Below are 24,638 nucleotides of genomic sequence, written 5' to 3' on the forward strand. Positions count from 1 at the left end.
CTGCCTCAAGCCCCACCCAGTCCACTTCCAGCCCCGCCCCCACAAAGCCTCCTCTTCTCTTCCGGATGAGCTCCAGCTGCGCCTGGAGGGCCTGGAGCATGCACGGATGGGTGTGACATCATCTGCACATACTCAGAAGCCCTCCAGACATGGTCAGACAAATGCTGGGTTTTGGAAAGTCCGTCCGGGTTTCCCCAAATGTCTGGTAACCCTAGCTTTGGGGACTATCCTGAATTTCAGGTCTAAGCCCCAGCATTTATTGCCAAAAAGGGAAATACAGAGAGCAAGCTCACAACACGGTACCCCCAGACTCACAACCCCACAATCCCCCCTATGATCCCCAACATTGAGAAAGAAATGAAACTGGCCAGAAATAAGTAACAAGAAAGCGCCAAACAACATGGCGAGCTCAGAATAAATGCAGTTTACAACCCCTCCATACCCCCCCCCAACCCCCCCCAATCCCCAGTCCTCTGTCAAACCCAAGCCTGACTATCCAATCCAGAAAGCCCAGCATTTATAACATTGGACCTGTTGCCAAAATCATCTAAGCTGCGATTATTTGCCCCATACAAATGTGTGCTTTGTTTCGTGTGGACACTTTCATTCAAGGCAAAGTTTTAAACCACAGACAGAGAAACATAGAAACATAGAAAGATGACGGCAGGAAAGGGCTATAGCCCATCAAGTCTGCCCACACTACTAACCCATCCTCTTAAGTCTATACCTAGTGACCAATTCTTCAGATCGACCCTCATAGGCATCCCACATAGGCATCCCATTTATGCTTAAAGTCCAGCACGCTGCTGGCCTTGATCACCTGCACCGGAAGCTTATTCCAATGGTCAACCACTCTTTCTGTGAAGAAATACTTCCTGATGTCGCCATGAAATTTCCCGCCCCTGAGTTTGAGCGGATGCCCTCTTGCCTTCTCCAAGCTATCCTCACCCTGGGAACGCCTGTACAATCTCCTGGTAAAAGTCTGTTTTTAGAACAATATTCCCACATTTACCCAGTGGCGTCCCTGGCCCTGGCCAGAGCAACCCCCTGGTCATGACCATTGACTCTGCTGGTCCCCCAGCCCGGAACAGAAAATCGACTTCAGAGGGTGTGGGGGCTGGCAGACCGCAGACCCATAGCCACTCCAGCACCCTTGAACTCCCTGCACTTGGGACAGACTGCCCCCTCCCCCTCGCCCCTGGTATACCACTGCATTCACCCACATTCTTTATTACGTTCTTTCGATATCGCAAAAACTGACCGAGTGGTGCACAGACTAAGATAGAAAAATGGAAAGAAACTACAGTATTCAACGGGAAAGATGCACGTAGAGAAGCAACTGAGAGAGAGAGGAGAGAGCGTCAGAAGCAGAGAGTATGGTGCCAAATCATCTAAACATCTCATAGGCCAAGTCGTTAAAGAGCATCTGAAATTGGTGAACGTAAGCTGTTCTAGAGTGCTGGAAGTTAGGCGCGGTTTCTAGAATAGTTGGAACTGCGACATTGAGGGGGCGGACCTGGCAAAGAGCCCCCCGTGCAGATCCCTCTAATTAGTGTAAATCTGTTTTTAATAACACACCAACAAACGCAAAATGGCAGACATGAAATTAAAATTATACAAGACAGGGACACCCCCCAAGAAGACTGGACTCTGATGTCCTCCTGGGTTACAGAGGCATCCCTACTCCCCCCCCCCAGCAGAACCCTCCCCCAGCACCAAGAACAAAGAAGGTCAGATCCTTCTAATTATATAGAAACATAGAAACATAGAAAAATGACGGCAGAAAAGGGCCAAAGCCCATCAAGTCTGCCCACTCCAGTGACCCTTCCCCCAACCTCCTGCCCTTACCTCATCAGAGATCCCACATGAATATCCCATTTATTTTTGAAATCTGCCACGCTGTTGGCCTCAATCACCTGCCGTGGGAGTTCATTCCAATGATCGACCACCCTCTCAGTGAAGAAATACTTTCTGGAGTCCCCATGAAATTTCCCTCCCCTGATTTTCAGCGGATGCCCTCTGGTGGATGAAGGTCCCATAAGACGAAAGATATCCTCTTCCACCTCGATACGACCCGTGATATATTTAAATGTCTCAATCATGTCTCCTCTCTCTCTTCGTTCTTCAAGTGAGTACAGCTGCAATTTATTCAGCCTTACTTCATACGGAAGATCCTTGAGCCCCGAGACCATCCTGGTGGCCATTCGCTGAACTGACTCAACTCTCAGCACATCTTTCTGGTAATGTGGTCTCCAGAATTGAACACAATATTCCAAATGAGGTCTCACCATGGACCTGTACAGTGGCATTATGACCTCTGGCATCCTGCTGATAAAACCTCTACGGATACAACCCATCATTTGCCTTGCCTTGGAGGAAGCCTTTTCCACTTGATTGGCAGTTTTCATGTCATCACTAATGATTACTCCTAAATCCCGTTCTTCCGTGGTCCTAACTAAGGTCTCACCATTTAACGTTTAAGTCCTGCACAGATTTCTTTTACCCAGGTGCATCACTTTGCATTTTTTAGCATTGAAGTTGAGCTGCCAAGTCGATGACCATTGTTCTAATAGTAGTAGGTCCTGCGTCATACTGTCAGGCATAGTGCTTTTACCTACTATGTTGCACAGTTTGGCGTCATCGGCGAACAATGATATTTTTCCTCTGAGCCCTTGGGTCATATCACTTATGAATATGTTGAATAGGATTGGACCTAAGACCGAGCCTTGTGGCACTCCACTGGTCACATTCGATGTTTTGGATGGGGTACCATTTACCATCACCCTCTGAATTCTACCGCTCAGCCAATCTTTAACCCATGCAGCTAGTGTTTCCCCTAATCCCAGCGATTTCAACTTGTTCAATAACCTGCGGTGTGGGACGCTATCAAAAGCTTTGCTGAAGTCCAAATACACTACGTCCAGGGACTCCCCGGCATCCAGTTGTCTTGTTACCCAGTCGAAGAAGCTAATCAGATTTGATTGGCAGGACCTGCCCTTGGTAAATCCATGTTGATGGGGATCACGTAGATTTTCTTCATCCAGTATTGTATCAAGTTTCTGTTTGATCAGTGTTTCCATGAGCTTGCATACTATGGATGTGAGACTTACCGGTCTGTAATTTGCCGTCTCTGCTCTGCCCTTGACCCTCCCATGGCCACATTCCCTTCTCGGATCCGTACACTTTACGCGCACCTCCTTAAAGAGTACGCCTATAAAGACGTGCACGTAGATTATAATTACTGCTAATTAGTACCGATAATTGTCATTGCCCAAATATTGGTGCTGATTAGCTATTCAAGATATTGGCACACTAAGAAGACGGAAAACAGAGTGAGCTGAATATTGAGCTATACCCTTCTGCTACTACTACTTTGCCATTTCTATAGTGCTACAAGACATACCCAGCACTGTACGTGAAACAGCTTGGCTTCTGTAAGCAGCACCTGCAGTGGCAGGCAGCTACAAAATGGCATTGCATCCAGAATTATGACTCCCAAGGACCCTAGGCGCTGGACGTGTAGGCCAGGGTTTCACAGGCTTACATTTCTGGCGCCGAAGGTCCTTCCTGAATCATGGCTAGCATCGCCTAGTGATTCCGAAGCCCGGCACCACCCCTAAACACACCCATTTCCGAGCTTTGACATCAGTAGGCGACACTAGACTCCATGGAGCTAGGTGCTGCTCGGGGAGGCTGCCTAGCACCAGGAAGAACATTGGGCAAACAAGACAGGGTTAGTTATCTTTAAGTTCTAAATAAACATCAAGTCTGCTAGTTGGAAGATCATGCGAGCCAGCACGCGAGGCCTGCAGGTGGCCCAGAATTCAATTATTTGCTTACTGTGTGGGATTCACAGATTTGAACATGTAACTGCACATTATATTTCGATGTATTGGTTGACATTGGAATATCAAGTAAGGTATAAACTGCTATTGATGGTGTATTTGAGTTTGAATCAGTCATTGCCTATATATTTACATGACTGTGTTGTGCCATATGTTCCATCTAGGTGACTGTGTTCTGTGGGCCATTTTGACCTGGTTACATGGGATCTTAATTTCCCGTTCTGTCCCTGCGAGCTCTGATCCTGTTCCTTCAAGCTCTGTCCTCATCTGCACAAGCCTCGAACGCTTTAAAATCATGTCTTTGAGGCTTGTACAGTTATGGCAGAGTTTGCAAGAATGGGACAGGGACAAAATTAGAGTGGACAAGACAGGGCTATTGAGATTAAGCAGAACAGGGACAAATTTGTCCCCGTGTCATTCTCTATTTCACATCTCATAAAACTTTACAGCTTTAAACTTTAGGAAAAGTGTTTTCTCCTGTGTTGGGCTGATGGAATGGAACAAGCTTCCAGCGTATCTTTGACAACAGAAAGATTGTGTCAGTTTAGGAAACTATTGAAGCATCATCTTTTTTGCCAGATGAAATGGACTTTTGTTGAACTGATTAGTAATCAGCTTATCTTCCCTTCTGATAGATAGACTAATGTAGTGAAGTTCTCATTCATGTATGTTACACTGAAAATTTTGCAGTATGTATGCATGAGTGTTTTATTTAAATTATGTACTGTATGTGATGTTGTCTGACTTCTGTGGTAAGCAAATTAATGGAAACGCTTCTAAAACAGAGAATGGTGAAGTTTCTGGAATCCTGTGGATTACAGGACTGGAGGGAACATAGATTCATTAGAGTTAGGTCTTGTCAGACAAATCTGATCCATTTCTTTGACTGGGTGACCAAGTTTCCAAGTTTTATTCCAAGTTTATTAGGTATTTTTGATTTATCGCCTATTCAAAATTCAAGGCGATGTACAAATAAAATAGCTGGTAACACACTTGCAATTATTAAATTAAACAAACAATTATCTAAAATACAAACAACACATATTACATTACATTTAAAGGTAATTTAAATAGTTTACAGTGAAACATAAGGAAAAAATTATTTAATGGTTACATTCGATAATACAATCACTAATTCGAATTTAAAATATTTAATTGGATAGAGGGAGGGTGCTAGATGTGGTGTATTTAGATTTTAGCAAAGCCTTTAACAGTGTTCCACACAGACGTCTAATAAATAAACTGAGTGCCCTCAGGATGGGTCCCAAAGTGACGGGCTGGGTCAGGAACTGGTTGAGTGGAAGGCGACAGAGGGTAGTGATCAATGGAGATCGCTCTGAGGAAAGGGATGTTACCAGTGGTGTGCCTCAAGGTTCTATTCTTGGACCTGTTCTTTCTAACATTTTTATAAAAGATATTGCTGACGGGTTGTCGGGTAAGATTTGCCTCTTTGTGGATGATACCAAAATCTGCAACAGAGTAGACACGCCAGATGGTGTGAATAACATGAAGAAAGACCTGGCGAAGCTTGAAGAACCGTCTGAAATTTGGCAGCTAAAATTTAATGCTAAGAAATGCAAAGTCATGCATTTGGGCTGCAAGAACCCGAAAGAACGGTACAGTTTAGAGGGTGAAGAACTTATGTGCACGACTTGGAAGAGCAGGACTTAGGTGTGATTGTATGTGATGAACTTAAGGTGGCCAAATAGGTTGAACAGGTGACGGTGAAAGCTAGAAGGATGCTAGGTTGCATAGGGAGAGGTATGGCCAGTACAATTCTGGAGGCTGCACCTTCAAAAAGATTAGGATGAAGGCTACTAAAATGGTGCATGGTCTTCGTCATAAGGTGTATGGGGACAGACTTAAAGATCTCAATCCGTATACTTTGGAGGAAAGATGGGAGAGGGGAGATATGATAGACACGTTTAAATCCTTACATGATGTAAATGCGCATGAGTCGAGTCTCTTTCATTTGAAGGGAAGCTCTGGAATGAGATGGCATAGGATGAAGTTAAGAGGAGATAGGCTCCGGAGTAATCTGAGGAAATACTTTTTTATGGAAAGGGTGGTAGATATGTGGAACAGTCTCCCAGAAGAGGTGGTGGAGACAGAGACTGTTAAACTATTAATGTTGTTTGTCACAGCATTCCATGGCCCAACAAACTTACTTTTGCTAAACGATCTTTCTCTGCGTGGTCTTCTTTGGTAGATGCTGACGCCTTCTTCATCCCAGCGATGCTGTCCAGACCCTCTTTCCTCACATCACTGATAAGCTCATACACCTGCCTGTGCATGTTAAGATGATACTGGTCCAAACGGTACTGAAAGGGGGAAACAACATTTCCAGAGCAATGAATCCCAACTTGTGTCCTCAGGTTGTCTGCATTCAGCCTTCAGTCTGTCCCAAAGCTAGAAGTTGCATTTTAGGCTATCTGAGAAACTGCTCTACCCTCTGGTTCTAGGCGGATAAGTACTTTTGAATATTGACCCGAACGTAATTCATTTTTAAGTCTTTCAGATAAATAAATAAATAAGCACCAGCACCAGCTGTCTAGATTAAATGCTGCTGACTGACCTTTTCAGTGCCAGTGAAAGTCCAGCGTCCACCTTAATGCCACATGATTAGTGCGGGGCAGAGCATGAGGGGAGTCAGGAGAGTCCTGGAACTTATCTGGATTGTGGCAAGATCCTGTCCGCACACTGGATAACAAATGGACAACTTAGAGCAGATAAAATTGTGCGTTATGTTACTCAGATTGAATACATATGATGCTAGATGTAATTTACTTAGATTTCAGCAAAGCCTTTAACACGGTTTCTCACAGAAGGCTCTTGAACAAACATGACGGGCTAAAGTTAGGACCCAAAGTGGTGAACTGGATTAGAAACTGGTTGACGGACAGATGTCCGAGGGTGGTGGTTGATAGAATTTGCTCGGAAAGGAAGGAAAGGTGAGCAGTGGAGAGCCACACGGAGTGGTGCTGGGGCCGATTTTCTTCAATATGTTTGTGAGCGATATTGCTGAAGGGTTAGAAGGAAAGGTTTTGCCTTTTTGCAGATGATACCAAGATTGGTAACAGAGTGAACACCCCGGAGGGAGTGGGAAAACATGAAAAAGGAAATGCAAAAGTTGGAAGAATGGTCTGATGTCTGGCAACTAAAATTCAAAGTGAAGACATGCAGAGTGAGGCATTTGGGGAGTAGAAATCTGAGGGAACCATATGTGCTGAGAGGTGAGAGGCTGATATGCATGGATGGGGATAGAGCCCTTGGGGTGATGACAGTATCTGAGGTTCTGAAGGCAATGAAACAGCAGTGGCTGTAGCCAGAATAATGCTGAGCTGTATAGAAAGAGGCATAACCAGCAGAAGAAAGGAAGCGTGATGCCCTTGTACAGGTTATTGGCAAGATCTCACTTGGAGCGTTGTATTCAGTTTTGAAGGCTGTATCTGGTCAAGGATATAAAAAGACTTGAAGCGGTCCAGAGGAAAGGGACAAAAATGGTAGGGGGTACGAGAAGAGACTAGAAGACCTCAACATGTATACTCTGAAGGAGAGAAGGGACACGGGTGATATGATACAGACATTTAAATATTTGAAAGGTATTAATATAGGACCAAATCTTTTCCAGAGAAAGGAAATTGGTAAAACTAGAGAATATAATTTGAGGTTGAGGGGTGGTAGACTTAGAGTATAGTTAGGAGGAAAACAGTGAGATGAATAGAGATGATCTCAAACTAGAATCTGAATGGGTGAATTTTCACAGTCTGAATCCTACAAAGGAGATGGTTTGGAGAGGCTGAAGTGAGCTTCAACAGCAAATCAAGGAGTTGGAACCTAAGGACAGGACTGGGTAGACTTTGAAGGTCTATGGCCCAGAAAAAAAACAAAGAAAGACATTTTACTTTAATCATGAAATTGTGGTTACAGGGCAGACTGGATGGACCATTCAGGTCTTTATCTGTCGTCATCTACATTACATTAGGGATTTCTATTCCGCCATTACCTCACGGTTCAAGGCGGATTACAGAAGATGTCTGGTCATTTTCAGGGAGAATAAAGAGTAGAGTAGGTTGTTTCTGGGAGTTGGAGAGTTAGTGGAGGGAAGGAAGAGGACTTGTGGTGTTGGGTCTTTTTCTTGAATTTGTAGTCTGGGGTCGCTATCAGTAGATTGGAGATTACTATGTGTTGCCACAAACCAGATAAGTTTACCAGGTATTCAGCACAGCCCACAATCCAGACAATGGTACAGATATTTTTTTGAAAGCTGCTGAATATGGGTGGTTGTTTTTAATTCTTGTATTTCCAAGGTGATCATTTCTGGGCTCTACAAGCCTTCTTTCAGGGGCCTGACAACCAGGGGACCTGGGTTCAAATCCCCTGTGACTCTGGGCAAGTCACTCGACCCTCCACTGCTCCAGGTACAAAATAAGGACCTGTATAGAATATGTAAACTGCTTTGACTGTAACGACAGAAAGACGGCATCTCATGAAGCTGTGACTGGCTGATATGAACAAAGTAAGTGATAACTCTATGTATTATATTATAAAAGTGTTGATAAATTAGTTTGCACTAGTAACGATTTAAGTTGGACAGAATAAACTTTTTTGACACGCTATGACGTTCGCTTGTCCAGGATTATGGAGTGGAGGGTTTATTCTTTTTCTTACAATAGCCAATGATTAATGATCTCCAACCAATGAGCTTTGTCAACCAAAGCTGTGAAAATTTTACACTAGGTTTTTTTTCTATATATATCTTTTTGAATAGATTTATAGGAAACAGACGCTAATTAAGACCATTTGAGAGCATTTTTGAAGTGGAGAACGTCTAGTGAGACATGTGGATAGTGGGAGTACAAGATTAGTTTGAAATCTTCAATATATTCTGCTGGGTTCTCCTGTTAATATTTGCATAATGAGGTTATATTCCCCTCTACCCCACTGAGGTCTTGCTGGTGTAACAATGACCCACAGGAACACACACCGCAGCACCTCCTTTGGAGCCTGGTAGAAATGAATTCTGTGGTTGATCTGCAACTGTTGCTTCTGGTCCACGACCTTCTGGCTCTCAGGAGCTGTAAAACCGTTTCAGCGTTAGAGCCTGGGCCCAGGAATCCTACTCAGGTGGGTCTTACACATAGCTACTTAAATACCATTGTCAGCCTAGAGGCTTATGGGAGATTATATCAATCTGGCTCTGGCATGAAAAGGCAGATAGACCCTTAGTGCAGGGAGACTGTGTTAAGTTTCCCTGATTGAATCATGACTAGCTAAAAGGTGTTAATGTCTGATTAAGAGGGTGCTTAGGACAATGGTGCACAGATCAAGCCAGAGACTTAATCCCATCACCATGCTTGCAGATGTCACACTCTCCTTTGTCAATTAAATTGACTATTGTCTCAAACAGTTTGCAAGTTCTAAACAGAAAGATACTGGGAGATACAATATTTTCTCTAGTCAGAATAAGATTCCAAGGTATAAAAGCCTGCTCTCTGCTCTATCAAGTTATCTCTCTTTTTCTATGGAGCTATGGGTGTCTCTTTTCCTATCAAGCTATCAGGAGAGGGGTCTTGGCCCTCTCTCTCTCTTTCTATCTAGCTATCTCTTGGCTCTTGGCTTGGCACTCTGGTCTTCTCTTGAGCTCTCTCTATCTCTCTGTCTATCCTTCTCTTTATCTATGGAACACGAAACATCACCCCATCCCCCTCTCTCTCTCTCTCTGCCTTTCCCTGAAACTTCACACTCAATTCCTTCTGGACTCTGTAAGGCAGGGGAACTGCTGGGCTCTCTATTTAAGTGTAATACTTAATTGTAATGCTTATAAATATTACTTTTCTGTAAGACTATTTCTATAATATATTCTTTATGCAAAAACCTCTGGCTGTGCCTCTGATTCTACTTCCTGGTGAGTCATCGGTGAGGGAACTGAACCTGGGACCTGGCGTTGGTCAGTGCGCATTTCACTTAACCCCTACCACCTAACATTGTGGGGGTGCGACCATCCTTACATTCTATTAAACTGACAACCATCACCTGTAAGAGGACAGTGTAGGTGTGTCTCAATTCCTAGCTCTCAAACACTGCCCAGATGTAAGAGGAAGACAACCACGTTTCCAAGGATCTCTCTTGAAAACTTACTTTTAGATCTACACAGGTGGCAAAAAGCATCCTGACAAGGGCTTCATACTCTGCCCGAGCGTCCTTCCTCACGCTCTCCTTAAGGGTGAGCTGCTCTTCCTCGGATTCCGAGAGTCTGGTGCGCAAGGCAGTTATTTCCATAATCATACCGTGGCTCAGGTCTGCAACCTGTCCCACACCAGAGAAGGAAAAAAAAGAGAAAAGCGCATGTATAATTTATTATTTCTATCCCACTTTTATTCAAAGCGGACTACAATAAAACATACATAATGAAAATAAAAATCGAAACCCAAATCAACCACCACAAACACTAGAATGAATGCACAATTAAACTTGGGTGGCCATATGTGAACCACCATATTGCAGTCTCCTATCCTGAATCGCAGGCAGTGTGCACTTTAAAATCCCGGGGAACGGTAAGATCCGCCTCCAAAGGTGATGTTGCTCATAAGCGCTGCTTTGCTTTCTTAAGGCACCAACCCAATGATGCGCCACTGCCGGCTTGCCAATGAAGAGGCGTGACAAAGGGGTTTAGACCTGTGGGCACCATTTTGGGGCTCATTTTCACAAGAGAAAAACATTCCAAAAATGGCATGAAGAGGCATTTTGGATGTTTGGCTAAAAATAATAATAATAATTTTATTTTTGTATACCGCCATACCCAGGGAGTTCTAGGCAGTTCACAACAGTTAGATGAAATACACACAATGCGGTTGAAATTGAAGAACATAAAAAAGCAATCGTAAAGTCAAACTAGTTATAGGTTTATAATTAAGAGAGGGAAGGACTATATACAGTGCATACAGTAAGAGAAAACATTGAATTTAAGAGAAGGAAGCCAATGCATATAAGTTAAATGGCGGGAGCAACAATCTTGAAAGAGTGGGAAGGGAAGAGCTGGAATACGTTAAAAAATGTCCAAATTGCATTTTTTTAGACAGTTCTCTGTGCTGTTTGTCTGAATTGTGTCTAAATCTCAAGGGGACGTGTTTTGGGTGGGATTAGGGCAGACTAATGATTTGGACATTTCTCTCCTATAATGCTTCCAGGGCAAAACTTGAACGTTTAAGGCTAGACGTGTTTCAATAATGACAGATGACCACTGGAGGCATGAAGGCATGGTCCCCCTGTCCTCCCCTAAGTGGTTACTGACTTCCTCCCACCCTCCAAAGATGTGAATGAAACAGTATTATCTCAACCTATATAACAGCTTTGGATGTTCTGGCCACTCCTGCAGGTCTCTGGAGTAGCCTGGTGGTTGGTATAGCAGACCCATATCCCACTTGTGGTGGAAAGTGTGAGCCCACCAAAAACTTTTCTACTGCTATAAAGACTATTAGTTGGTTACAGTTGTGGGTGAGATTTGGAGGGCTTATGGTGAGATGTGAAGTTCACTGCGGTGCCCCTTAGGGTGATCCATTGGTCTACTGGGATGTCTGTGTGGCCGGTCTGCCACCTCCCAATGACTTGTTTTTGTATGTTTTTTTTTCATTTGGACTTTTCTTTTTTTAATGTTTCAAAAAGATAGTTGCACTGAGGACAAACATAACTGGGAAATGGCCCTTTTCAAAACAAAGAGAGAGAGAGATGGTTTTCTGCTTGGAAAAGGTCATTTTCTCTACTGGATTTTTTCCCGAAATCGGATTTAGACATCAGATTGAAAATGCCCTTCCGCATGTAATTTTTGTTTTTTTTTAAAGTTCAAAAGTTTTTATTGATTTTAGCATATAAAAGTACAACAAATGTTAACAAGGCATGATACATACAAGCTGCATCAATGCAAGGAGTCACAAAATATTATTAATCTAATATAATACAGCAAGCAGACCCATGTCATTTTTTGACTTTATAGGTAACATTTGGGTAGCTTTTATTTAGGTATTTGAGTTTCTTGGTGTATTTAAGTGCAGTTTTGTTTGCTTTTGGTATTAAGGTCCTAATTACAGGTTGTCTTCCGGAACTGAGTTTGGTTTATTTTCATAGTCCAGTGTATAATGATTTCATTCTACGGATGTGAAAGTTTGTGTTTCTGTGGGGGAGTGAGGGAAAGCCTGAATGAGCACAGATGATCCTTAACGGGGGGGGGGGGGGGAGAGGGAGGATGACACTGAGACGGACCTTGCTGGTTTTATCTGACATCCTCTTCTGTTTTTGTGAAAGATCTTTAGAGGCGCTCTCTTGCCTTGGAAGGGAGCTTTGAGTCCGAGGCACATTTGCACTCTAAAAACCAACCTGACTGATGTGATGGGCACTTGAACCCTCCTTCTGTCCTCCTCCAGCTGCCTGTATCTCCTGTAAGGAAACACAAAAAGAGAAAAAGGAACATAACACCAAAGCATTTCTAGACCACAAAACCATGAGAATCCTTGCAGTTAACAATTAGCGAATTACAAAGTTTAGGATGGTCAATTAGAAAAATTTATCGTACAAATAAGTGTTTAACTGCTTTCTAAAGTTCATACATGAGGCAGATAAAGACCATATAAACTATTCATGCCCTCTACTATCCTCTTCCTCTCCCATGAATAGAAAATGACAAAGAGCTAAAGTGGGATTTGAACTTACAACCTCTTGATCTTTGCTCTGCTTCTCAGTTGGCTGCGCTAACCATTTCTACTGCCTCCCCGCAGGGCTCAGTCTTGGGCCCGCTCCTTTTCAACATATTCATAGGGGACCTAACTCAGGGGCTTCAAGGTAAGATAACGTTATTCGCTGACGACGCCAAACTATGCAATATAGTGAGAGACGGCAATTCACCCGATAGTATGACACAGGACCTACATTTGTTGGAGCTTTGGTCCTCGACCTGGCAGCTGGGCTTCAACGCTAAAAAATGCAAGATCATGCACCTCGGCAGCAGAAATGCGTGCAGAACTTACACCTTGAATGGTAAGACCTTAGCTAGAACTTCAACAGAACGAGACTTGGGAGTGATCATCAGCGCAGACATGAAAACTGCTGATCATGTGGAGAAGGCTTCATCTAAGGCCAGACAGTTGTTAGGTTGCATCCGCAGGAGTTTCGTCAGCCAGAAGCCTGAAGTCATAATGCCATTATACAGGACCATGGTGAGACCTCATTTGGAATACTGTGTGCAATTCTGGAGGCCACCCTACTGAAAAGATGTGCTGAGAGTAGAGTCGGTGCAACGGATGGCCACCAGGATGGTCTCGGGGCTCAAGGATTTATCGTACGAGGAAAGGCTGAAAAATTTGCGGCTGTACTCACTCGAGGAACGTAGGGAGAGAGGAGACATGATTGAGACGTTTAAGTATATTACCGGCCGTATCGAGATTCTCTTTCTCAAAGGACCCTCAGCCACAAGAGGGCATCTGCTCAAACTCAGGGGCGGGAAATTTCATGGCGACACCAGGAAATATTTCTTCACTGAGAGAGTGGTTGATCCTTGGAACGAGCTCCTGGTGCAGGTGATCGAGGCAAACAGCGTGCAAGAATTTAAGAGCAAATGGGATGCCCATGTGGGATCCCTTAGAAGGTTAAGCCAAGGGAATCTGTCACCAGGACTGGGATCCCTAGGATAGTAGACTTGGAGGTGGGTCAGTAGAGTGGGCAGACCTGATGGGCTATGGCCCTTATCTGCCGTCATCTTCTATGTTTCTATGTTTCCCCAGGACAAAGCATTCCAGCCTTGCATGTTGGTTCTGCTGGGATCTTGCTAGGTACTTTTGGGATCCTGTCAGGTATTTGTGACTTGGGTTGGCCACTGTTGGAAACAGGATACTGGGCTTGATGGACTTTCGGTCTGTCCCAATATGGAAATTCTTATGTTCTTACATGAGCTGAGTATAGAACAGTCAATCCATTGTGATATCACTGATGAGTTTGCCTCTTAGGCATTGGTGGAATGAGGAGGCATTATGACATCACAATCTCAGCTCTAGAATGTTGCTACTCTTTGGGTTTTTGCCAGGGACTTGGGTTGACCACTGTTGGAAACAGGATACTGGACTTGATCAACCTTCACTCTGTCCCAATTAGGCAATTCTTATGTTCTTATATGAGCCAAATATAGGCCAATCAAGCCATGACATCACAACCCGACCCGCCTTCACAGAACTTCAGACTGTAAATTACTTACCATTCCCTCATTGCGAGCAATTGGCGAGAAAGTGATCGCAAACCGATCGGTACACGATCTATTTGCTTAGTGAATCTAGCCCAGTCTCTTTCCTGATAGCTTCTGGTAGGTCATTCCAGGTTTTTACACCCAGATAAGTTAGCATAGAGTGGAAAATTTGCTTGTAGTGGAGGTATTTTGTGGATGGCAAGTTTAATTGGATTCTGTTAAGGATTCTTTTTGATGTTGACCAAACAGTAGAGAATAGTTGGATGAGAGGGGCTGCTGAGTGTCCGTATAGAATCTGGTGTAGGAAACATGACGATTTGAAAATTAATCAGGATGATATTGGGAGCCAATGTAGTTGCCTGATCAAGGTTGTGATTGAATCAAATTTCTTTAATTTGTACATTAGTCTAACAGCTGTGTACTGGATGAGTTGCAGTTTGTGGATAAGAGTAGTATTGATGTCAAGGTAGGTGTAGTTGCAATAGTCCAGTTGAGGTAGGACCATCATCTGAACGATCAGAGCAAGTGGTGTGGGTGGAAGTATGATCTTGTGAGTCGCAGTTGATGCATAGTGTAGATGGTCTTTTTCCGAAGGTTAGCTATTTGTGGTTCCATTGTGAGAGTGTCGTCTAAGATGCAGCCTAATACCTTGGTGGATTTTTCCATTACGAGAGTGATACCTGAGGAAAGAGTGAGGTTAGATATGACATTCTGTTGTGCGGTGCAGAAACCAATGGCTTTAGTCTTAGTGGCGTTCAGTTTCAGCTTGTTGTTCATTGCCCAGGTTTGAATTTTATCAATATTGTCTGAGATTTTTTCGGCAATATTAGGATGGTTATTGGTTATGGGGATGAGGAGGAGGATGTTGTCTGCATAAGATAGAACAGTTTCGTCTTCCATTTTGATGTGTCCCAGTGAGCTCATGAACAAATTGAATAGGATTGGGGATAAAGGGGAGCCTTGTGTGACGCCACAGAATGCCTTCCAAGGGTTGGGGTATGATTCTTGCCTTTTGACCAAGTATTTGCGATTTTGTACCAAGTCGGCAAACCATTTCAGTACAGTCCCTGTTATTCCGATTTCTGAGAGTTTGGTTAGGAGTAATTGGTGGTCCACTGAGTCAAAGGCTGCAGAGATATCAAATTGGAGCAGTATTTCCTGATGACTCGAGCTTAGCAACTGTTTGATTTTAGTGATTAGAGTGATGATGAGGAGCTCGGTGCTGTGCTTTTTTCGGAAGCCATGTTGGGATGTGTGAAGGCAGGAGTGTTGCTCTATGTATGAGGCTAGCTGCTCAAGGATTTTAGTGAGGATCGGAATGCCAGCAGTAGTTAGATGCTATGCAGCGGTCTGCTTAGGCTGTTTGCGGTATGCTCTGCTCTCTGCCCTTCTCCTGCCTTTCAGTCCTGACTTTGCCACTCCAAACTCCGCCCAGACTGATCTCTGCTGCCCCCAACTCTCCTGCTTTCTGCCTCTTTCCCTGCATTGCAAGCCTGCGTGTTTAAAATGGGGCTGCACTCATCAGTGCAGCCCCGCTTTAAACCTGCGGATCGCCCTTCAAGAAAACTGATGGTAGGTAGCAGGAGAGTCAGGGCCACCCCAAAAAACAAAACAAAAAAAAAACGCACCAAAAACAAACACAAACGCATGTGCAGACCATCTACAGGGAAAGCAGATGGTCTGCGCATGCGTCTGGATCGCACGCTAGCGATCCGTGTCGGCGCATGGGGGCATTCCTCCGATTGCCCCCATTAGAATATTGTTGTTATTTATTTTTTTTATTTATTTAATTTTTCTATACCGTTCTCCCAGGGGAGTTCAGAACGGTTTACATGAATTTATTCAGGTACTCAAGAAGTTTTCCCTCTCTGTCCTGGTGGGCTCATAATCTATCTCAGTGGTTCCCAACCCTGTCCTGGAGGAACACCAGGCCAATTGGGTTTTCAGGCTAGCCCTAATGAATATGCATGAAGCAAATTTGCATGCCTATCACTTCCATCATATGCAAATCTCTCTCATGCATATTCATTAGGGCTAACCTGAAAACCCGATTGGCCTGGTGTTCCTCCAGGACAGGGTTGGGAATCACTGATCTATCTAATGTACCTGGGGCCATGGGGGGATTAAGTGACTTGTCCAAGGTCACAAGGAGCAGCGTGGGTTTGAACCCACAACCCCGGGGTGCTGAGGCTGTAGCTTTAACCACTGCGCCACTCTAGAAATCGGGATGTGGTAAAAGTGAGCCAAGTAAAGGACAATGAAGCCATTGTGACATCACTGATGAGGTTGGCTCTTATTGGCGGAATGAGGCATTATGATGTCACAATACCAGCTCCGGTTATCAGAGGCTGAAGCTTTTCATTCTATTTGTTTAGTCAATGTTCTATAGTGTTCTCCCAGGGGAGTACAAAACGGTTCACATGGATTTACCCAGGTGCTCAAGCATTTTCCCCTGTCTGTCCTGGTGAGCTCACAATCTAATGTACCTGGGAAATGGGAGGATTAAGTGACTTGCCCAGGGTCACAAGGAGCAGCGTGGGTTTGAACCCACAACCCCAGGGTGCTGAGGCTGTAGCTTTAACCACTGCGCCACTGCCTGGATCGGACATGATTGGGCAGGTTAGTGAACCTAGGCCTGTGTCAAGACTTAGTAAAAGGATCCCAGGAATTCAATTATAATATAAAGCTTGGAGACTGCAACTTGAATCCTTAATAACAAGAATAACACTTTCATTTCATGTATTTTAAGTGAAACATCAATTTATTTGGAATGGAATTGTTCCTGTAAGATAGAGGTACACAAAGACACCATTCTTTTATGCATTTTACTTTAAGATTTTCCATGTTTTTGTGATAAGAGACCCCTGATGCAGTCTGAAGTGAAACGTGGCCCAAATAAGCCTTTGGAAATGTCAAGTTGCTCCTTTTTGGTGCTCAGCAATGAAGGCCCGTAAAGTTCTTCCAGAGAGGAACCAACAAGGCTGAGCTTCTTTCCTCACATTACCTTTCCACCCCCTTCCCTTAAGCCCGGGCTTTCTGCCGCGCGTCCTCACCTGCTCCTTCTGGTAGAGCAGCCGGTGCTCCTGCTGCAGCACATTTTCATAAAACATGGAATAGGTCTCGAAGTTGCTGCGCTCTCTCGCCATGATGTCACAGCCCAGGGACGTCAGGCACCTCTGCAGATGGTCTCTGTTGAAAGCAAGCTGGGAAGACAGAGCAGGAGACACGCCAACCTCAAGTCAGGAGAATCATCCTCAGACAAGGCTGTCTACCCAAATCATGAAAGTTGTTTGTTTATTTTCTGACAGCCATCGATGCAGTGTACATTCAGGTACAGTAGGTACTTTTCTTTCCCTAGAGAGGTTACACCTGAGACAATGCAGAGTTACGTGACTTGCCCAAGGTCACGAGGAGCTGCTGTGGAGTTTTTAAAATGGGCTCCTCTGGTCCTCAGCCCATATGCTTAGGGTTACCAGATTTTAGTTAAATCAAATCCAGACCCATAGCCTCACCCTCAGGCTCGCCGAATTCTGCCCACATCACACCCCAGCCCCCGCCCCCTCAATCTGTTCTCGTCAGGAGGGAGGGCATCCACACAGAAGAAGCTTTTCAAAACCTGGAGAAAGTGCCAAGTTTTGAAAAGCTGTCCGGGTAAATCCAGACATCTAGTAACCCTAACCATTAGGGAACTCCTCCACTCCAGGTCAGGTCCACAGTGTGTCTCACTGGCAGCCAGAGTGGGATTAAGGCATAGGCAAACTAAGCAGATGCCTCGGGCTCAAAGGTTTAGGGGGACCCTGTCTGATGTGCTCAGGATTCACGAGGCTAGGATTGCCAACTGTCTAGAATTTTTCAGGATTCTAATAACTTGTAAATTACCCATTTCAAAGCCAGAAGGATGGCTAAGTGGGAGGATATTTTTCAGAGTTTAGACCATGGCAGCTCTCCATGCCTCCCCCTTCCACCGCATGGGCTGTGGTAGGCTCCAGCCAATGGGAAGGCTGCTCTAGTCATCGGAAGGAGGGGCTGTTTGCCACGATAGAGCCTCATTTCACTGGTAAGAGTAATACAAGCTCTTCGCACTAAAGGGATTATAGAGCTGAGCATTTGGTGGGGATGGGAGACTCCCAAATCAGGCTTCCAATCTCTCTGGGTGTGATTGCCGGGTACTTGGGTCTCTGCACACCAGGACACATGGAAGGCATTGATCAATGGATGGTGTCGTTACTAAGGCCTGGCTCTACCTCGTTATCCCGATGCTGGGACTCCTCCATCAGCCGCTGCACAAATTTCTCCAGGATCTGTGGCCTTGGCACCGAGAAGCTTTCCTTCATACACTGGGCCTTCCAGAGCTCTGCAGAGGGAACATGTCAGAACAGGCAGAGACAAGTTGGACTTCTAGGCACCGTTGAGCGCAATTGTCAATCATCTGCTGGGCGCCATTTATAAAATTGCACCTAGTGGTGTCTAAGTGATCTTAGATGCCGGTAGGTGCTGAAACCCTTAGGTGCGCTCCATATAGGCCAGGGTTTTCTAGGCTTTCATCTACAAGTTATTGATCCCTTATACCCCAATCAGATCACTGAGATCTATTGACCAACATCTATTAGTTACGCCCTCACTTAAAGTTATTAATAGACGGCGGCACTTTATCTTCTCTGTTACAGCTCCTCAAACTTGGAACTCCCTCCCTATTTATCTCAGAGAAGAAAAGAACTTAGATAAATTTAAAAGTCAACTTAAGAGCTTTCTTTTCAAAGACGCTTATGATATTTAGGAGTCCCAGCCTATTTTTGCTTATTTTCATAAGGCTACTTCTTTTATTTCCCTCCTATTGTTTTTCACCATAATCGTCCTTCTTTCTATCATTATTATTGTATTTTATTACCCTGCCTTTCCCTTTGTTTTCCTTTTCTGTTTATTCTGTTAGTCGTTAATTTAACATGTTTTGTTCAGTCTCCATCTGTCTTTTATAACCCCTGTATTATCTGAAAATTGAATGATTTGTTCATCGCTTAGATATTTGAGTAAGCGATTAATCAAATACGTATTAAACTTGAAACTAAATGAGTATGTCTGAGTTCGATGCCTACTGGCACCTCAGTGAAACCACACCCAAAATGTATTTATTTATTTAGAAAACTTAAAACCCATTCTGAGCTCTTTGGAGAGGATAGGATATAAATTGAATTAAATAAATAAATCTCACTTAAAACCTAAGGGGCTCATAATCAAAATTTTAAAACGTTCGAAAACCAGCCTAAGTCGGCACTTGGATGTCCTAATAGCAGGGACGTTCAAGTGCCGGTAATCAAAACCAACTTTCTGAATGTGCAGCAGCACTTCTAAGCTGCTGTGTGTCCAGAGAGCAAAGGGATGTGTTCGGAGGTGTATTATGGGCGGAAATCGGGCGGGCTTCATCCTGGATGTACCCCAGCCATAAAATCAAAGCTTTCCTAGAGGGAACTTAGACGCCGGCAGTTAGACCTGTTTGAGTTATGTCTAAGTTCCACAAAGGTGCCAAAATTGACAAGACCACTGGAGGATTTAAGGCATGACCCCCCCTTACTCCTCCAGTGGTCATGAACCCCTCCCACAAACCAGAGAGCCCCGCCAAACCTATCGGCTTCCCATCAGCTGATTACGGCAGAGGAATTCCCATCAGCTGAGCCTGTTTTGGGGATTCTTGGCAGCTCAGCTGATAGGGATTCCCGCTGACAGGATCAGCTGAGCCAAGGAGCCCTTTGCCCCTCCCCCTGACATCCCAGACCTCCCCCGAAATCCCCTGACATCTCCGCCCCTCCCCCAACATTCCTGGGCCCCCCTCCCACATCCCTGGATCCCCCCGTACCTACGGATGAGAAAACGGCAGGAGAGAAGCTCTCTCCCTTCTGCCTATAGGGCTGCATGCTGCAAATGATGGGCCTTCCCACTTCCATTGTATCTTTGGATGCAATGGGAGGGGCTGAAAGCCTGATTGGCTCAAAATGGTGACCTTTGCCACTGCAGGGCACTGTGCAGATCAGTTCAGTGGGGCCCCAGACCCCGTTTTGCTCCTATTTGCCTAGCCCCACTACCTAGCTCCACCCCCTATTAACAAGATTTTTTTTAAAGTATTTTTAAAAATTTTGTATTTATGAAATTTCAAAGAAAAACAAATCAAGCAAAACTTGGACAAAAAAACTGATTCAAAAAAGCCTAATATTATGAAAATAGCCAGTATTTTTCAGTTTACTTCTAATATACTGTTACTAATCATTTCTATAGCGCTACTAGACATACACAAAACTGTATATCAAAATACAGAAGAGACAGTCACTGCTCAAAAGAGCTTACAATCTAGTCAAGACAGACAAACTGGACAAAAAGGTGCATCTATAAACAGCGCTCAGGTGGGGGAATTACAGAGGAAATTAGAAGACAGACATTAGTGCTTAGGGTTGGAGTTTGGAATTGAAAGCAGCTTCAAAGAAGTGGGCTTTGAGTCTGGATTTGAAGACCGCCAGAGACGGAGCTTGATATACCGAGTCAAGCAGTTTGTTCCAGGCATATGGTGCAGCAAGGTAGAAGGGACGGAGTCTGGAGTTGGCTGTAGAGGAGAAGGGTACAGATAAGAGAGACATCCAATGAGCGGAGTGACCAGAGGAGAGTGTGGGGAGAGCTACGGAGGAGCTGTGGAGCGAACACACTTGTAGGTCAGTAAGAGGAGTTTGAGCTGTATGCGGAAACAGATATGAAGCCAACGAAGTGACCTGAGGAGAGGGGTAATGTGGGCACAGTGACATTGATGGAATATGAGGTGTGCAACAGAGTTCTGAACAGATTGAAGGGGAGAGAGATGGTTTAGCGGAAGGCCAATGAGTAACAGGTTGCAGTAGTCTAGGCGAGAGATGATGAGCATATGGATGAGGGTCTTGGCATTGTGCTTATTTCAGGAAGGGTCTGATTTTACTAATATTTTAGAGAAGCAACAGGTTTTGGCAGTCTGTTGGATATGTGAAGAGAAAGAGTCAAAGGTTACCCCATGGTTGTGAGGTGACAAGACAGGGAAGATGAGGGTCTTCATCACAGAAATAGAGAACAGGGGAAGAGGAGAGAGGTTTAAATGGAAAGATAAGAAGCTCAGTCTTAAGACATATTTAATTTTAGATGGTGGCGAGTCGTCTAGGTAGTGATGACAGACAAGCAGGTTGAAACCAGGGACTGAACATCTGTCGAAATTTCAGGTGTAGAGAGATAGATTTGTGACTTGTCGGCATAGAGGTGATACTGAAAGCCGCAGGAGGAGATTAGAGCACCAAGGGAAGAAATATAGATGGAAAAAAGAAGAGGTTCCAAGACAGAGCCCCGAGATACACTGCGATAGGAAAAAAATCATGCGATAACAGAGCCCTGAAATCCAAGTGAGGACAATGTATTGATGAGTAGGTGGCAATTCACCATGTCAAAATCTGCGGATAGATCACGAAGGATGAGGATGGAATAGAGGCTTTGGATTTTGCCGGGAGCAGGTCATTGGAGACTTTCGTAAGGGCAGTTTCTGTAGAATGAAGAGGGTGATAACCCAATTGAAGCAGGTCAAGGATAGCTAGAGATGATGGAAAATCAAAACAATGGCAGTGAACAGCATGTTCAAGTAGCTTGATTAAGAAGGGGAGGAGGGAGACAGGATGATAGTTGGAAGAGCAGCTAGGGTCCAGCGAGGATTTTCAGAGGAATGGTGTAAAACGGCATGCTTGAAGGCACAGTTGAGGTGCAGAGTGATAGATTTAAGATATAGCAAATAGAGGGAATGACAATAGGAGAGATAATGGTAAGTAGATGGGTGGGGATGTGATCAGAGGAACATGTTTGGAGGAGGAAAGAATTTCATGAAAGGAAGATAAGGAGTTCCAATTAGGAGTTCCAATTCTCATAACAGAAAATTATAGAGAAAAAATATGAATTACTTAAGAAAAAATTCAGCTTGTGGACAGAACACTTAAAATTTTCCATAGATATCAAGTGCATCGGTTCCCAAAAAAACAAAATTGCAACACATTTAGAGATAGCAAAATTTTTCCTTAGTTGGCTAGAGCAAGCCAAAGAGAATCTAGGAAAACCTTAGCAGGTCTGGTGGAGAGCAATATCCCTGAAAAATTGCAGCTAGTCCTACCGCCATTCACTCCATGTTTAGGAGAACTCAAGGCCTGCAGCTGCAAGGGTGGGATCTCAGGCAAAGGCTCATGAGACTGTTCTAGTATTTATAGATCAAATGGTAAATGGACCATAGTTCTCTGGGATCTGGGATATATATCCTAGAAACAGCTATGAACTCCGGTCACGAACACTGAACACAACTTACACCCCATTCTCATACCCCCCAATTAAGGAGGTCAAACGGAAAAAACTATATGATGGCCTCCTGGCCATTCAAGTAGCCAAACTAGACAACCAAATCGTCAATCTACTGATGGCATCCCTCGACTACAAGACTTTTAGAAAAGAAATAAAGACCATACTCTTCAAGAAAACTCTGAAAAAAGAAATAATACCGCAAGTCTCAAACTCCACCTCTCACTAAAGCCAACTACCCTAAACAAATAACCTTACCCATTTCTTACTCTTTTTGAAAATGACCAATTTTTTTATTTTTTTTTTGTAAGTTCTTGTTGTAATACATCTTGGATAATTCTTTTGTAATCCGCCTTGAACTGCAAGGTAATGGCGGAATAGAAATCCCTAATGTAATGTAATGTAATGTAATAGACCCTTACCAGGTACAGAATAAGTTAAATTAGGAGTATGAGTAGCCAAAAATTACATTTAAACCCCAAGAAATCACACTCTGCAGACAGTGCAACCCTAGAGAAATAGAAAAGCACCCCGTACTCTGCAGAATATATAGCAAGTGGTAGAAATTTACTGTATGGAGAAAGTTAACATTTTCCATTCATTAATTTAAGAATAAAATTCTTTCTACCTTTCTTGCCTGGTTGTTTTGGTTTTTTTCCAATCATGTTTGTCCCAGTCTCCAGTTCCTGCTTTCCTCTGTCGTTCTTACATTTCCTTACAAGATCTCCTGTCCATCAGCCATTTTTTTTTCTCTCATCCTGTCTTCTTCACTTCCTATATTCATCTTTGACTTTGATCTTTTCCTTTCAGCTCTCCTTCATTTATTTTTCTGCCTCTCTATTCTCCTTACTTTTCAATGTTCAATCTTCCTTTTTTCAAACCACATCAACCTACTGCTTTTCAGCTCCATCACCCCATCATATTATGCTATAGTGTTTTGCTAACTCTTCCTTCTTCCAGCACCTCTTTCCTTCCTTCTGTACAGCACCTTTTCTCTATTTTCACTCCTCTGATGAGTATCTTCTCTCTCTTTCTCCATCCAGCATATCCTCTTTCTCTCAGAGTAATCCTGGTGTTATGGGCTCAATTCCTGCAACCAGTGCTATAAAATCTAGACCGTGCAGCCCGTCAGCTCTATGTTGGATCCTATGATGTGTAAGCATATTCTCCAGGAAGAAGAGACCTACCTGTGGGCAGCCCTCGGCCTTCCTTTGCCCTTTCCGATATAACCAGCGTCATCTCCTTTGCGAGTTTTTTCTGTACCTCATGGATCATGTGGCCCTCCAAACTCTCCAGAATCTTCTGCAGCTAGAATGAGAAAGATGTTCATAAATCTCTATCATTGGAGGCTGTAATTTAAATTAATTTGGCATTTGTAGTCTGGGTTTAAACAGAGTAAACCAGCTGATGGTGGATTACAAAAGAAAAACCATCAAGATATAGCCCACAGAAGCATCCGACCCCAGGATAACAGAACAGTTAAATGAGAAGTGATATAGAGTTGGTATGAAAGTATACAACAAACATCTATGAGAGATGGGTTAGAAAGTTCTAGATAGGTCCCTGGAAACATCATTAAAATGCAGACATATTTTGAAACACAAATCTCCAGCCACATATTCAATTCATGATCAGAAAGTGGAGAAATGTTTTTGACAAATGTTGACATATTTGCTTGTGGGACAACATCTTCATCGTATTATATGATTATTCAGCAGAACAATGTCCAAGAGGTCCATGCCCATTTTCATGAGGTTGAATAATATAAAATCAGGTTGGTCAGCTCAGTAGTCCCCAGTTCAATCCCCTAATTAGACCTTGTGATCTCTGAGTCAGATGGAATTGCTCCTGGGGAAAGGGTCTTGGCCATTGCTTGGGAGTGACACCCGATGCCATATTTAGGACCCACAAATGTATAATTCTAAAAAGAGTCTGGGGTATGGGCTCATGGCAATGCTTGCATAAACATCCAAAAATGAAGGGGTTCTGCTTCCTAGTACAGATAAGGAAGATTTAACCCTGCCTATCTGTATTGAACCCACCCCAATAGAAATGAACATGAAGATTAAGCTACTGGGGGTAATTCTTGATAAAAAAAACCCAACAACAACTATCTTTCCACAACCAGATAATCGCTGTTGTCCAGAAATGATTTTACAAATTAAAATTTCTCAGCTCGATTACTGTAACTCCCTGTACCAAGGTATAACGCAGAAAGAAAGCTGATAAAG

The 24,638-nt window shown here is 43.7% G+C and overlaps 1 protein-coding gene across 2 annotated transcripts in view; it reads right to left on the bottom strand.

Moving 5' to 3' along the window:
- The window catches only part of LOC117357639, a 269,485-nt gene that overhangs the window by 56,823 nt on the left and 188,024 nt on the right, over positions 1–24,638 (bottom strand). For both annotated transcript variants that reach the window (XM_033938503.1, XM_033938504.1), the window contains exons 36-41: positions 23,595–23,715; positions 18,318–18,427; positions 17,127–17,276; positions 12,219–12,278; positions 9,987–10,154; positions 6,014–6,166 (exon numbers count right to left, since the gene is read on the bottom strand). In XM_033938503.1, coding sequence (XP_033794394.1) covers positions 6,014–6,166; positions 9,987–10,154; positions 12,219–12,278; positions 17,127–17,276; positions 18,318–18,427; positions 23,595–23,715 — 762 coding nt within the window. The remainder of the gene's footprint in view (positions 1–6,013; positions 6,167–9,986; positions 10,155–12,218; positions 12,279–17,126; positions 17,277–18,317; positions 18,428–23,594; positions 23,716–24,638) is intronic.

This window comes from Geotrypetes seraphini, chromosome 3 (assembly GCF_902459505.1).
Source record: "Geotrypetes seraphini chromosome 3, aGeoSer1.1, whole genome shotgun sequence".
NCBI lineage: Eukaryota > Metazoa > Chordata > Amphibia > Gymnophiona > Dermophiidae > Geotrypetes > Geotrypetes seraphini.